The sequence below is a fragment of the Balaenoptera ricei genome, chromosome 4, assembly GCF_028023285.1.
Source record: "Balaenoptera ricei isolate mBalRic1 chromosome 4, mBalRic1.hap2, whole genome shotgun sequence".
Taxonomy (NCBI): Eukaryota; Metazoa; Chordata; class Mammalia; order Artiodactyla; family Balaenopteridae; genus Balaenoptera; species Balaenoptera ricei.
Genome location: NC_082642.1, coordinates 92497428 through 92513274, shown reverse-complemented (window position 1 = coordinate 92513274; position 15847 = coordinate 92497428). Strand labels below are relative to the sequence as shown.

The 15847-nt window shown below is 46.3% G+C and overlaps 1 protein-coding gene across 1 annotated transcript in view; it reads right to left on the bottom strand.

The window, feature by feature from the left end:
• Nucleotides 1-8567: 8567 nt before the first annotated feature.
• HACD2 (3-hydroxyacyl-CoA dehydratase 2) overlaps nucleotides 8568-15847 on the bottom strand; it is an 89558-nt gene continuing 82278 nt past the window's right edge. The window contains exon 7 of the mRNA XM_059920964.1: nucleotides 8568-11586. Coding sequence (XP_059776947.1) covers nucleotides 11504-11586 — 83 coding nt within the window. The 3' untranslated portion in view covers nucleotides 8568-11503. The remainder of the gene's footprint in view (nucleotides 11587-15847) is intronic.

The window sequence follows — 15847 nt, the reverse complement described above, 5'->3', positions numbered from 1 at the left end:
CAGCATTGCCAGAGCCCTCAGCTCCAGGCGGAGAACATGAAGCTATGGGCGCAGGAGGGCTGAGTGGGGCAGAGAGGGAGGGTTGCTTGGAGGCGGTGGGAAGCAGCTCAGCCTGGTTGCTGAGAAGTGAATCACATTTCCATGTGATGGGTGCAGTTCACACTTTGTAAGGGAACAGGGAGCAACCGGAGCCTGACTTTTCTAAATATACCAGGCAAGCCAACTTGCCTGGCTCTGAATCGAGATTCCTGACAGGAGGCTCGGCGAGCCCTGGGATCCCACATTTGCAGGCTGCATCCCAGGCTGTGCTTCTCCAGTGAGGGGAGAGGGGCTGATGCCGGGAGCTGGGACTTCCGGAAGGAGCCCACAAACTTCCATTCTTGGGTTAATACCTGTAGGAACTCTGGGAAACCCTCACAGGCCTGGGTTAAGCTGCACCACCACGGGGCTTCTGCGGTCAGAGGGGCCACTGGAACCCCACAGCAGGCCTCCTCCTCCTGTCGCCCTCAGCCTTCCCAGGGCTGCCTGGCACAGACCCCCCGGTTGCGTCCTCCAAGCTTCCAGGTATGGGCAGTGTCCCTGACATCCTTTCCAGGGTCTGGGAGGGTCCATCTCCCCCGATTCTCCAATCTCCTTGTAAGTCTGCATCTGAAATCACGGTGTGGGCAGCTGAGGCTCTGCCTCCCTTGACAGGAAGTTCAAGTCCCTGGAGGAGCGTGAAATCCCCTCATGGTACACCCAGAAGTGGCCTGCAGGGCCATGCTGTGGGCTGGGAATGCGGGGTCCAGCTCTGCCACTGACCACCTGTGTTCCTTTCTCTCCTTGGACTCAGTTTCCAACTCCGGACAAGTGGAGGCTGGCGGTGACGGTGCTCATCTGAGGCCCCTTCCGGTTCTGACAGGTCATGGTTCCCTCGTGTACAACATGGGCTGGAGGTTTGGGAAGGTACGAGGTGGGCGGTGTTCAGTGACAGTTCTCCATGAAGCAAGTGGGGCTGCTCATCTTCTCCTGACTTTGGATATGAAATGAAGCAGCCTCAAGCCGCTGGCAGGCTATGATAAGTGCCTGGAGCTTTCAGCTTGATCAGCTGTCCTAATGCAGGGGAGAAGAGGCAGAGATAATCAAATAAATGTAGGCTTTAGCCTGTGGACAGAGATGCCCATGGCATGTGGGCACACATCTGGGCACCCTGGGCACTGTAGGCCGGGCCCAGCCCAGCTCTGGGAAGGGGCTCTGGTCCTGAGCTGTTGCGGATAAGCAACCACCAGGCTGCAGGAATTCCTTGTAACCAAACTCCCAGCTGTCATCAGCTTGGCTAATGAGAAGCGCCTGAGGAAAAGGCCGAGTCCGGTGGGGAGGTAGGGGTTTAAGCTCAGACCCCCAGTGCTCCGACTGGAGGTGTCAAGCAGAGTTCTGCAGCCTGGAAGCCAGGAGATGGAGCCCTTCTTGGACCTCAACCTCCCCTAGCATCCACTGGGCTTCTCAGGGAGCCTGGTTCAAGGGGTTGCCAGGGGACCCAAGGGCACCAAGAGGACTAAAAGTCTCCAAGGAGCCGGCAGCTGTATGCTTTGAGAGACTATCTGGGTGGGGTACCCCCCAAAAGTCATCCTAAATGAACCCCCTGCCCCCTGCCAATGCCCCTGTGCTCCAGGGAGCAGGGAGACAGCATGGTGGAAGGAGACCACTGTGCGTTTTGGGATCTGTGGAATCTGGATCAAATCCTGCATCCATCCCTGTTCAGAGGCCAAGCCTGAGCACATGAGCCAAAACTGCAGGCCCAGCCCCTTCTTAACACATCGACTTTCTAAGTTTCTTTAAAGAACTTACTGGTATCTGAAACGACCCTATTTAATCATTTGTTTATGTTTCCTGCCAGTCCCCCAAACCCTAGTAGAAGGCTGGGGACTGAGAATACAGTGGTCCACAAGCCTGGAGGAGCTCCCAGCCTTGTGGAGTCTGCAGTCTTGACAGGCAAACAGGTGAGAAAAGATGGCAATGAGAACTGGGAGGGAAATATGAGCACTGTCACAGTGGCCTCAGAAATTACAATATTGCATAAGACATACTTCACTGTTACCTGAAATTCTCACTTAACGGGTCTCCTGTTTTTTTCTGGCTCCCTGGCACTGTGGGAGCATTCAGGAAGTGCACCAGGGCCGGTCCTAGGACCTCGGACAGGCACTTCCTGGAGGCCAGGCCACAGCCACTCCTGAAGGACAGGAAGGAATTCACCAGGTGGAGAGGGAGAACCTCCCAGCAGAGGGAATGTGCTGGACAAAGGCCAGGAGGTGAGAGCCAGGTGCCCCCCAAGGGCCTGATAGGCCTTCATGAACATGGGGTGCAGAAGGGTGGAGACAAAGCCGACACAGTTTTCAGAAAGTCACTGGGTCAGGTTCAGGGGTCTGGACTTTGCACCAAGAACAATAGAGTTACTGCAGGCTGAAACAGAGAACGACATGATAATACTTGCATTTTAAAAGGCTATTTTGGCTGCTGTATGGAGAATGGATTTGGGGGGAGGGCAAGGGTGGCAGCTGACAGCCCGTGGGGAGGCCACTGCTGCCGTCCAGCTGAGATGGTGGTGGCCCAGATAAGAGAAGAGGCAGCGGAGGAGTGAAGTTGATAAATTCTATTGACCTCAGGAGATAGAATCAATAGGCTTTAGTGACTGATTAAAAACTAAGTGAGGGCCAGTGAGGCAGCAGAAGAGGGACGTTGACTCCCGGGTTCTTGGCTTGACCAGCTGGTGATGGGATGCCATCCAGTGAGGTGGGAAACACTAGGGCGGGGGAGGAGGGAGGGATTTGTGGCGGGGGGAGGCGGGGAGTTTCATTTTGGGTAGGCTGAGCTCTGGGCGCTTATGGGATGCCCAAGTGAAGGGGTCTAGTAGAGCTCTGAGATGGAAGCAGGCTTGAGTCAGAGGCCTGCAGTCATCAGCACAGAGAGGAAACGCGAAGCCATGGCGGCCCTGCTCCTCCTCTCCAGCTCCTGCGTCAGATTCCAGAGGGGCCTGGCTGGGCAGTGACAGGGGGCACCGTGGCCTGAGCCTGACCCCTTCCTGAGCACCCAGTCCCATGGGCGGCCCTCCTTGGTCCTCACCGATGCCCAAGATATAGGAAAGTGACTCTTGCTGCCTCATCTTCTGATTTCTCTTAGATGGTTACATAACATGTCTCAACTTTAAAGTGTTGACAACTGATTCAATTTAAAAAAGTAATGTGGGCCAAAGAGAACCTGTTCAAGGGCCAAATCTGCTCCGGGGGCTGGTGATCAGCGGCCTCAGATTTGAAGTAAGGAGTTAGGATAGAACCCTCAGGGTCAGGAGCCCTGAAGGCAACATTCTTCAGAGTAAGCCCCTGGACCAGAATCCCCCGGGAGCTTGGGTGAAAATACAGCCCCAATCTCCAGTGATTCAGATTCAGTAGTTCTGAGGGAGCCAGGAATCTGATTTTGTCAAGTACCCTGGGCGATTCTTGATGCACTCAACCTGTGAGTCAGGGGGTTGGCAGAGACTGGAGCAGGTTTGGTCAAGGAGGCAGGAGGAAACCAGCAGAGCAGGCTGTCCAGAGCAAAGATCATTTCAAGAACCATGTTGGCTTCCTGGGAGGGATTCCAAGATCCCTCTTCATTCTCCCCAGCATGTCTTGGCTTCTTCCCAAGGAAGAGGAATGCTAATCTTTGTGCTCAGTTTCGAGATTCTGATGGAGCTCCATCTGCTAGTGAGAGGGAGTGGAGTCAATGGGCATTAAGAGGTTGGTGTACAGGGGTGTGGGTCTCTCTTCTGGCTCTTCTAGCCAGTAAGTGGTAAGCAGAGCCAAATCTGCTCTTTCTCCCTGGATGCGTTCCTGTCCTTCCCAGCCTAGGCCAGCCTGGAGCCAAGCATGGTGGCACATGCACTCAATCTTTGAGTATTTCTTCCCTGGAGGTGGTGATGTGTTGGGTCAGCCTTTCTATCACAGTGGTAGGACCTAAGAGCTGCGATGAACGAGAATAAGGTGAGAGGTAAGCTGAGCAGGCCTCACGATTGCCTTTAGTCTGAGCTACTTCCTCTTACTGGTTTAGGAAGCACGAGTGTTCTATGAGGAGCTTACCAGAACGCTCCCCTGGGGCTCAAGCCACAGTTAACCATTACACATTTTGTTGGCAAGTTCCCCCTTGTTTCTTTTGCATACACCTTCATTAGAGATGCATGGAGAAAAAATGAGAGTTCTGGGCCAGGACTGGGTATTGCTGGGGCCCCCAGTCTACTCCAAAACCATACCATTATTTCTAACATCCAGCAGGTAGTACCCCAATTTCAACCATATGACAAGGACCACAAAGCATACACTGGATTTCATAACAAGGAGGTCACTAGTGACCTGGAACAGAGCCGTGTTGGTGGCATGATAGGAAGAGCCAGGCTGGGTGAGACGGGAAGAGTGGGAGGTGAGAAGCAGAGGAGAGAACAGGAGGAGAGAGGGTGGAGGGCTGGGGTCAAAGCCAAGATGGGGAGGCACTCCATGGGAAGAGATGGCAAAGAGGAAGTACAGAGAGGATTCCCTAAGTGTGTGTGTGTGTGTGTGGGGTGTGTGTGTGTGGTGGTGGTGGAAACATCTAGAACACAAGGAAGGGATTAACTTTGGACAGAAGGTCACCCCTTCCATTCTAACAGGAGGAAAAGAAAAGGGTATGCTCAGTATAGGTAAGTCTATAGATGTGGTGATAGAAAGTTGAAGGAATTGCTACCTGATGGCAGATTTCTCTGAAATTGGGGGTGTTATCCTGGGCTGGGAGTGAGTCAGAGGTTTAAGGAGGATGGAGTCTAAAGGGAATCATGGGCAGTGCCAGGCAGACAGCCCCAAGGGTGAGGCACAGGGAAGGGTAGCAGCTGGATGATCCCAGCTCAGGGTTTTGCCAAGAGGGTGCAGTGGGAGGGCAGAGGGGCACGGGGGCTCTGATAACAGTGAGAAGAATGGTGGAGTCTGGCAGGAGAGTCTGATGGGAAGCCTGAGGGGTCACGGGCAAGAGAGATTGGGGAACAGGGAGAGATGGGGAACAGTGAGAGAGCTGGGAGCTTCAGAAAGCCATGGATGGGTGTGGGTAGCAGAAGGCAGGGCATAGCCCCGGAGCTGCCCTGGCGGGGGGGCAGAGAGCTGGTCCCAGCTGTCTCACTATGTGGCCCTGGAGAAGTCACGTGCCCTCTCAGAGCCTCAGTTTCCTCTGCACAGAAAGTGATGGCTTCTCTGGCTCCCAAGCATCTAGGTGGTGAGCTGTCGTGGGGAGGATGCCACCCAGAGTGAAAGGAACTCTAAGGCCTTGTCAGATAACAGGGCACACCAGGACAAAGCAGCCATCACCTGGTGACGTTCAGGAATGAGGGTAAAGTCAGGGAGATGATTTCCTGACACCAGGAGCCTCAAGGAGGACACGAGCCTGAGTAACGGGCTGACAGCGGGCACTTAAACTGGGGTGTAGGCACAGTGGGAGTGGCAGTTGGACTGATCCAATTTGGGGCTGTTGGTCCCAGCTGGGTCTTCTCAGACAGACAAGTTCACATCCACTGGTAGGCTCCCTTTAGACGCACCAGAAAGTAGCAAATGGTAGACTCCATCCAGGGTTGCTGACACCTGGGTTCTCAATCTAACGTGTAATTCATTTACCTATTTGAGATGGTGGTTTATTAAAAACAAAAAACAAGGAAAATCTTCCCAGATCCCAGGCTAAGCCCTCGCGCATCTCTTTTTTTGTTCCCCCCAGGACGTGTTAACATCCTCTGATGGGGAAAGCTGCCAACAGATTAGTACTTTTCACGGTGTTCAAGGAGCTTTAGCCCTGAAGATGTTTCAAGGATAAAGATTGAAAATAGCTTTCGAAAAGCCTGCAGTAGCACCCCTTTTCTTGGAGATTCACAAGCTGCATTCACGTGCAAAAAGATCTGAAAAGCGCAGCAGGAGAGAAAACTTTGTTTCAACTTTTTAAACCACAGAACCGCTCCCCCCAACATATCCATACTCCCATGCCCTCATAACTAATATTCTGTGGCTTTCACTTTGACATACACTGGCTAAATAAACAAACCACCTGCTGTAAGACTATCACTATCTGTCCTGGCACAGTCAACTAGTGTGGTTGTAGAGGCATTACGTATGCCCTTGGTTATCTATTTGGTATGTCCAAAATCGGTGTCATTTAAACAGCTCTTGAGGAAGACTTTAAGCCTGTTAAAGAGACAATAATCCATGGCATGAATAGAAGTATTTTAAATCTGTGAGAAAACTCACAGTCCAAGAGTCAAGTTAACTCACACCCACAGAGTGTACTGGACATGCTGCAGACAAGCATTCTCGGGGCCAGACACGGCCTTATAAGGTGGCCTGACATTTTTTCATGGCCCCGGCCACCCTCCAAAAATATCCAGAGACAGAAGAAGAGTGGGAACTGACCTCCCTGAACGTTTCAAAGATTAACAGGCAGGCTCTCCATTAAACAGGAGCACTAACACCTGCTTTACGACCAGCTCCAAAATCTCTCATTTCAAAGCCAGGCAGCCTGCAGGGTCCCAGCTGGGGAGGTCTCCCAAGCCGGAAGAGAATAGCTGGAGCCTCAAAGCACGCATCCAAGCTGGGTTTTTTGCTCTAAAAAGTGTTATTTTCTGTACCCCTCCAGAATATGCTTTAAGATCGGGCTGCCTTTAATTTATATGGACAATAGAAATCTGTGACTAATTTGCTATGGTGCGCCTTTCTGCCCCTTCCGCGCCCTTGGGCCGAAGCTGTGTTCCAAACGCCTTTGACTCCCAAGGCCCCGGATCGCTTGTGAGGTGCTGCCCCCCAGCGGGACAGCCCAGCTACGACAACACGGAGGCGGAAATGGCCTTTGGGTTTTAACCAAGTCCCGCATCTGGAAATGCATCTGGATTGCTTCCACGAAAGTCAAAGATAGATGTGGAAGCGCTGCCGTTGTAATAAGTCCATGTTCTGGAATTAGTGAACAGAAAACACAATTCCCAAACATAAACAGATTTATGAAATGGGTACTAGGTGCTTAAGTACACCGCCTCTCACATTTTATTTTTGCTCATCAAGTGACTTTTAAGGTGAATTGCCTTTTTGTGGGAAAAAAGATTATTTTTGGTAATGAGACCTACCTCTGTAACAGTAAGGGGTATCGGGGTATCTCTCTAAATTTGAAAAGAAAAAAAAGAGATTAGTTTCTCACATGTTTAAAATAAGTTGTTGGTCAAAAAAACCCCACACAGCTCTCTCTTCTAACTCTGGTTCCCAGTTGCAGGCAGGGGAATGTTAATAGGTATGGCTATTTTTGGTAATAGCTGTTTAGAACAGTTTCTTCACCACTAAACTGTATAACAACGAACCAGTCTATTTGTAATGCTGGGATTAAAAAAAAAATATGAGGAATTGCAAAGCTAGTCTTCATTCTTGTTAAAGGGAACAGAACAACACAGCAGTATTTTCGGAATGCTGTGTGTAACAGTAGGTCTCCTAATTATACCAATGGTAATTCCTCAGGCTGGGGCTTATGTTAACATAGTACACATAATTGCCATAAAATATGACAATGACAAATTACAAAGCCCTGGCTGGTTTCCCATTACCACCCTAAGATTGAAAGGTGGTATTTTCTGTGTAGCCTCTACTATTAACTTTACCTCTGTTCTTCAATTTCAGTTGAAATAATTTTCTTTCTTTTCATAAATGAAAGCCTGTCTCTGAAGCAGATTAAACTCTATGTGAGGAGAGAGGTGGTTCTAACCACTGTGCTGGTAATGTCTGTGACCAGACAGCGTTCAGAAAGAAAATGTTCCTCTTTGGAACAAAGACCACGGTCCTGGACAAGGGTGACAACTCTGAGAAAGAGCTGGCAGACTCAGGAGGGGGCATGTCCCTGCTGGAGGCACGCTGAGATCACCCAGAGAAATAACTAGAAAGCGACCGGCACGGGGACGCATCAGCACTTTCATTTTGAGGTGAGGAAATCTAGGGTCTAGTACTAGCAGGTCGGCAGTGGCTGAGCTGAGTACCCTTCTCAGTGTCTTCCTGCCCACTTGTTACTGTGGACGTCGGTGTGTAAAGTACTGCCTAGGATTGCTCTGGATTTGGAGTTGTTTTCAGGAGGAGGTACTCAACCACTTGACCAAGTACTGGTTTTATTATAAGATGAACATTGCTGGGCAACAGTATTTCCCCTCTCAACTTACATTAGAAAAGTTAGATTAAAACACACACACACACATTGTTAAGACAAGGGCCCTCAAGCTTTTACTGATTAATTTTAAATTTTTCTTGGTCACCTATATGAGGAATCTGTCTTGTCCTTCCGCAGCCAGGTTGGAGACTGGCTTGGTAAGCTTGAAGACTGGCTGGTAGGAAGAATGACTTTTTGGAAACCTCTTAATATAATCTGTCTATTTTTCCTGTAAGTGTAGAACCATTAATGAATAGCAGAAATAGATTTTAAAATTGTAAAGAAAGAGCTGGAATCCATTAACAGAACTGAAACTCTTCCGTAATCGTACGACACCATTCTCAGGCCAATTCAATGTGAAAAATCACTAGACTCACTGGTCAGTATTTCAAATCCAGGCAGAGCAAACACCAGTTTATTTTGAAATGCAACACAGATCAGTATTTTATGAATACAACTTATTACTACATTATCAGGTAAAAACAGCTTCCAAATGCATGCATAGAAAGTTAAGCATAGTCTCTGAACTCCTTATTTCTAAATATACAAAAAATACATTTAAATTATATAATTTTAGTGAATCAAAGACTTATAAAATTACAGTTTTGGTTTTCCCAACATAGAAAAAATATAAAAATGACTATATATACGGTTGTATAATTTTTTACCCAAATTTCAAAGGAGCAGTATGTACTGATATTGTCTTATAACGTTTTATCTGAAACTCAGAATTGAAAATAATTTGCAGGTTGTACCACATCAATGCCAACCTTTTATTATAAACGAATAACCAGAAACATAAGTGGAAGTGAGGGCACAATCTCCTCACATGCCTTAACGCTACATTGTCTAAACCTTTCCTGTCCGAAGTTTGCTCCAGAGGAACATTTTCATCAGGGAGGATGTGCTTTATTCCATGACTAACTCTCCACGGTGCCTTTGATGATAGTCAGTATGTGTTAAATGAATGAACCCAACCTTAGCAAATAGAACACAGCAAGATGCGGATTAGCAGCTTGTGTCTACAAAGCACCACTGCGTACCTCAAAGAATTTTCTGCCAGAAGGTGGTACCCGAAGGGGGGGGGGATCTGAAACACCCAATCAGGTGGGGGGCTGGGCAGCTGATGCCTTTGACTGTGCCCTGAAATGAAAAGAGTAAGTCTGACAAAATACCCACCAAAACACCACCTTCCTCATTCACACTTTATAAGAAGATGTGACATCTGGTGGGGTTAGATATTCTCAATTCATAAGAGAACACCACCACTTCCAAAGAGAAATGAATTCATGTTAGAGATAAAGAAACCAGTTACTGAGAGAGGTGACTGAAGGACACGGTGGCATGGCTTACTTATCTTCAACGAGCATTTTAAATGTTGATGGACAAAAATGCACACTGGGGTGGGACCCTTTTTGAGAAGGGAGTTGTTCGCTGCGTTCTTGTTGCCAAAGTTCAATTTGATGCATAACCACTATTTGTGACAGGCTGTTTTTCATAGTGACAAATTATAATAGAGAGGCCCGAATAAAACCCCCAAGCCAGCAATCCTGGAAAACCTGCATTTCTCATCCCATCTTCTACAACTATTCCAAAAACAAATGAAAAAATCTTACTCAAATTAATAATAAGGCTAATATAACCCAAATTGATTCATTTTATAGTAGAAATACATTTTGTAAAAATAAAAAGAGAAAAAGCATGAAAAATAATCTTTCCCACATATTTTGTTTATCAAATACAAGAATAGATTCTAATCTCAACACGCCCAAGTTGAGTGCTAACTTTAAGAAGCAGAATTTTAATGTTTAATTCAAAAATAATTTATTACACATCTACTTGCATTAAATTTTAGGCTGCATATTTTCTTCTCATTTTCATCTTAATTTTCAAGCTTCTATGAAAATAAGCATTTAAAAATTAGTTTTCCATTATGACACTTCTAATATTAGCAATTATATTTTAATTGATAATCAGTCAGTAAGCTAGACTTTTACAGATCAACCAATTAAAAAAGGGGGGGGGGGAAGTTTGCACAAAGAACATTCTGTGTTTAAAATCTAACGCACGTCTAAACTTGGGCTTTACATTTTTATCCAACCCTTTCTTGAAGAGCCTTAAATGCACAGTTTAGCAATTAAAGTATGGTGACATGACGTTAATTAGACAATGTCCATATGTCCAAAGTATTTCTTGGCTGATCCAAAATGTGGGAACAATACTACTTTTAGCTCATGACTGCCCAACTGGAACATTTCACTGCCTCTGGACTTACAACTTGGTGGGAATTACATAGGACCATAATTAGGAAAAGTATCCAAACAGAAGAGATGAATGAAAATGTAAAAGTCAAATAATAAGGGCATATAAACCCATTCCTGACTGTTCTTCCAGACTCCATTTTTAGAGTAACGCCTTCCATGTGCTTTCGTTAATGGCTTCTTTACTCCTGTGCGACTAGACTGGCGTCAGGTCCCTAAGTAAGAATTGCTCTTGGCAAACACCTTACTCAGGGGTGTTCTGAGAATGGTACTGTGAAAGGTACTTGTCACTGACTAGTGACTGAGCTTTCCCTTTCTGAGAACTGTCATTTTGTTAAAATATGATTGAGGCTGAGCCCCAGATAAAGTAGCTTCTCTACAATATACACATACTTATTAAATTCAAGCACATTTCGTACTGGCAGGCAGTAATGACTCGATTGAAAACAAACAAAAGGGTTCTAGCTGTTTTCTGATTACAGGCACTATTCCAAAGTTTCACAGACATATATACATTGTATAATTCATTCACTAGATAGAGGGGAAGGTCCCAGCCATAACTTCAGAGCATTCCAGAGAACAAATGGCTTCCAGCATGCAGTCAAGCACTTTGAGAGGGAATGCTAAATACACTGCAGACTGAAACATAACTGCTGCAAGCTGGGCATTGAGTGGGCACAACTTCATTACTCAGACTGTAACGCTCAAGTATTTAGTATTACAGATCGTTATTTATCAGACACATGAAGGAAACAGGGGGATAAAAAATGCCAAATCCCTTTCCAGTGCCATCATAAATATTGGGAACTTCTGGTTGAAAGAACATGCTGAAATGGACCAGCAAGGATGTTTTACGTAACAGCTTTTGTTTTGTTTTTTATAAAATCCCAGGCCCATGTGACACTGGATTTTGGTTTTTGTTTTGTTTTGGTTTTTTTTAGTATTTTAAAAAAAGTTCTTACTTATTTTCTATGAAACGTACTGGGAACAGAAAAAGTCTGCAGCATCTTTTGTCATTGGAAAGTTTGTTTCTGGGGGTGTGCAGGAAGCAGGAATTATTCAAATTTCTTGTGTTCTTCAGCATGAGAAAGGACCTTTCTTCTCTGGTGTATCATGTGGAAGTATAACTGGGGAAAAACTGGAAAGAAAAGAAAGAATTCATTAAGGAGATGATTTAAAATCACATGTTCTATGTAAAGCACATGGACTTGAGGTCCTCTCTGACTCTCTGACCACTTTCTCTTCCAGCAACTAAGGAAGGTAACAAAGTGGGCTTGGAGAGAGAGGAAAAACACAGAGGGACTGACTTTCCCGCTTTAGCCGAGGGGGAAGGGTAGTGTGGACTGGCAATGACAGACACTACTGACACTGCCATTACCAATCAAGATGCCACAGAGCCGCCAAATAACACTCTTCACACTCTCTCATATTATCTTCACATTGATTCTCTGATTCCCCAACAACCAGGGGAAGAATTCTAGTGATGGAGTTCTTATTCCTGTTCACAGAGGAGGAACTCGAGCCCCAGAGAGGGTGGGCGCATGCCTGGGGTCTCACAGCAAATCACTGACAGAGTCAGGACCAGGCTCGGGGCTCCTGACTCTTAGTCTCGGCCTCTCTGTTACTGCTCTGTCATCAGGGAGGATCTCCTGAAAGTACCTCCAGAGAAAGGCTGTTCTTTGAGTGGGAAGACTAAAGAGGGGGAGGAACGCTATGACATTTGATCTGAACACCACTAAGCCGGGTTTGGATGCAGAAAAAGTCCATATGAAAAGCAAGCCCTTAGGCACCGGAGATTCTGTTCTTGGTCATTTCATAGATTACTTTAAAAAGGACTGGTTCTCAAATGAACAGGGTGGTCCTGCCTCCCTAGGGAGTATTTAGAAATGCGGGTGGGGGGAGAGTATTGAAGGGGGTAGATTACTGGCATTCGGCACAAGGGGCCAGGAATGCCAAAAGCCACAACGTATGACAGTCCCCCATGACTAAGAACTGTGTCATCCCAAATGCTTATAGTGTCCCTGCTGGGAAATGCCAGTTTAAACACCTGACCTTCACAAGGTTACTGTAAACTGGAGGTTCAAAAACCATGTGAAAAACTCCAGTGAGATGGTCTTGGCTATACACTATCCCTCCTTCCCTTCCCAACCGCTCCAATCTCTGTTTTTTAGACAGTAACCTGTGTTTTGGGGGAGGTAATTTCTACTACTGCCAACTCTCCTCTCACAGTTTCTTCCTTTTTAGATGGATTCCAAGTTGGCCAAATGTCAAATGATCCTCCCAAAGCACTCCAAGACATCAGTGGGTGTGTGCACATAGATCTGATAAACTGCAGAGGAGGCCCCAGTGCCGAACAGGGCTGCCATCCACTCCACTCACTATTTGCAGGCAGGAAGTTATTCACAGAAAAGACCCAGCTTGTGCATAAAATTCAACAGTGAGAGAACTATTTTGGTATGAAAGCCAGAAAATTTGACAAGCTCTATAATCTAAAAACTGGAAGTAAAGATATAATTAAACCATAAGGAATGCTAATTGTAATCATTTGAAAATGTGTGGCCAGTCACATTTCTACAGACCTACTTTAGTAGAGGGAAACTTTGAGGCAAGTACACTAAGGACTTCTCCACTGGCTGCATCTGTTATTACGCCGCTCGTAAGGTGGCTATAGCCCCACAGGCTCTGAGGGAGGACAGCGATCCAGAAGCCATTCGTTGGGCCCTTAGTGGCAGCAAGACGGCCAAGTACACCACCTTCATCCCCCAGGCAAGGGCCTGCTGGCTACAGAGGGTCAGGGGTCAGAACTGGAGAGCAGATACGGCCCTTTCATTTTTTTACATCTTCCAGAGGTTTCTCAGTGCCAAGAGAAAGGAATGTGTGGGGGAGGCCAGGAGAATGGGGGCACTTGGGTTGGAAATTCTCTACTGCTCTGAGAGTGACTCCCTGGTGACCAGAACTTGGGTGACACTGTCTCCATCTCAATTACCCACATGTTCACATTGAATCCAACTACAGTGGCTGAAACAATTCCAGATGCATGGCTCCTGCTTTTAACTACCCTGAAAATCTCAACCTGCCAACAGGCCGTTTAGAATTCTACCCTCTGCTCTTACAGTTCAGGACATGGAGGGTGGAGATGGCGGCTGTGCGCGTTCTGTGTGTCTGGCTTGGTGTGTCGGAGTCGGGGTAGGGAGCTGTGCGTGTCACTGGACCCACCTTCCTGTAAGGAAATGGGCTCTCTTAAGACTTGAAGGCTGAGAGCAACTGGAAATGCTCTGCTTGGGGCAAGTTTCTTCTGTTCCTCTAAAAATCAGAGGTGTGGTTATGGTTACTGACAATGTGGAGAGTGCCATGCTTCTTGGTGCCCTCACCCTACTCATTGTTTCTCATTTCTCTCAGCCCTTTTTTAAGGCTATAGCTAACTTTCTATAGCCTTTTTAAGGCTATAGCTAACTTTCTACAGCCTTTTTAAGGCTATAGCTAACACCTGTATAGCTAACTTTCACCAATTTGCACAAGGATGGGGGGAGGTGATGTAAACAGGACTTAGATGTCCACTGAGTCCTGCGGATACTGTACATACTCATACTGCATCTGCAGCAGAGGAGGAGAAGAGCATCTTGCAAGGGACTCCAAAGCACCTCGATATGAGAAAACTCCCAGGGCTGCAGCTCATGGGCCACACACAATATGGGCTATGTGTGCACCAATGCAACATCAGGTCAGGACCATAGTGAAGAGGTGCTGCTTTATGTAAGATATGTATATCATTAACTTCCCATTAAAGAGGGTTAAAAGAAACGTAAGTTGTAGAAAGGAAACCAAATTTGGTAAAGAAAGCTGCATATCAACAGCAACCTCTCCTAACTCTGCATTTTCTTCTCATAAATACCAAGTTTTGGAAAGTTGGAAATGTGCAGCCGGCTGGAATGAACTGTACAAACTGGTCTCAATATTAACAACCTAAACTACTGAAAACATTCAGGGCCATTGGCTCAGGCCAGAAGCATAGTGAGTGCCAGCAGACACAAATATGGTCTGCATGACCATCCTGAGCCGGGGTGGGGAGCTAGGGATTTGGAGGGAACCTTTTAATCCCTGTCCTTGTTCTACAAGAGTTAAGCCGCCTTAGAAATGAAAGAATACATCTTTTAAACCAAGCCAAGTTCTCTTATCAAAAAGAGGCTGAGAATGGAAGAAGGGGGAAGGATTGAGGTAAAAGCAGACATCTGTTGAGACGAGAGCGCTGCCCTACTCCCTGTAAGACAGCTGGCTCTAAGGTCTGTGTTTTCTCTCTTTTCTCTTTTAAGGCCAAGAAGGACAATCCCAGAGCACTGGGCTTGTTTTCCTTCAGGAATCCTATCATCCTGTGCTTGACCAGGCCCCTTCGCTACATTGAGAGGTCAGCAGGCAGAAGCAAACGGCTGGGCAGCACTGGTTGCCCACCAGAGCACAAAAAAGACTACGAGGTGCAGACAGACACGGGTTGCCCTGCAGAACTGTTCCTGGAATAAAGCCCCTCCTTCTCTTCAACAGACAGAAAATCTTGCAGCAACTCTGAGGTAGGGGTTCCAGATTTCTGTCAATGACACAGCACCTTGTTATTGGTTTGATTCCATGATATTCTCCTTGCCCCTTTCCCAGTTACCCAATACAGCATCTATTGCCATTCAAAGACTTATGTTGAATTTAAATAAATCCTGTGGTGCTCCTCGGGATATCTGTTAGTCTGGGTGTGGCAAAACTGCAATTACGAATTGTTGCTCTAGAGACTGGAAGTGAAACTCTAGGGGAACAAAATTAGAAAGGTGAAAAGCTCTAAGTTAATTTTTATTACTTAAATTTTTACACTCTTCCATATTTATCTTTTGTTTGAAAATCAACTACCTTTTACATTTGAAGAGAGATGGCCTTTAGCCACCATGGTTCTAGCACCAGAGAGGAGGACTTGATCATTAATAAAGAGCAGAAAATGAATCATGTAGCAGAACTGCATCCAAGAACTTCTCCAAGAGAAATGTTCACATGAAATCGGGGTGTGCTGTTTTTCTCACAATGCATGAAATGCAATTTTCCACAGGGGGACACAAACATGTCACCTATGATTGTTAGGATGATTCATTCAGTTAATGCTGTGGGCTGAAGAAAAATCCAACCCTCCAGTCTGAATTTAACCTGAGGTTTAGGGGAGAACATAGCATCTCACAGACTAAAATAAGATTCAGAGTCACAATGCCTATGGAAGTAGCTAAATGAGAAGAAACATTAACTTTACATGTCCTTGGGTAAAACAAGATCCTTTTGGATATGTGGAAATCAATCATAGGATTGCAACTGAACATCAGAATTTGAGAAAAGGAGTAAACAACTCTTCCTCAGCGAACATGACTCATTTCAGA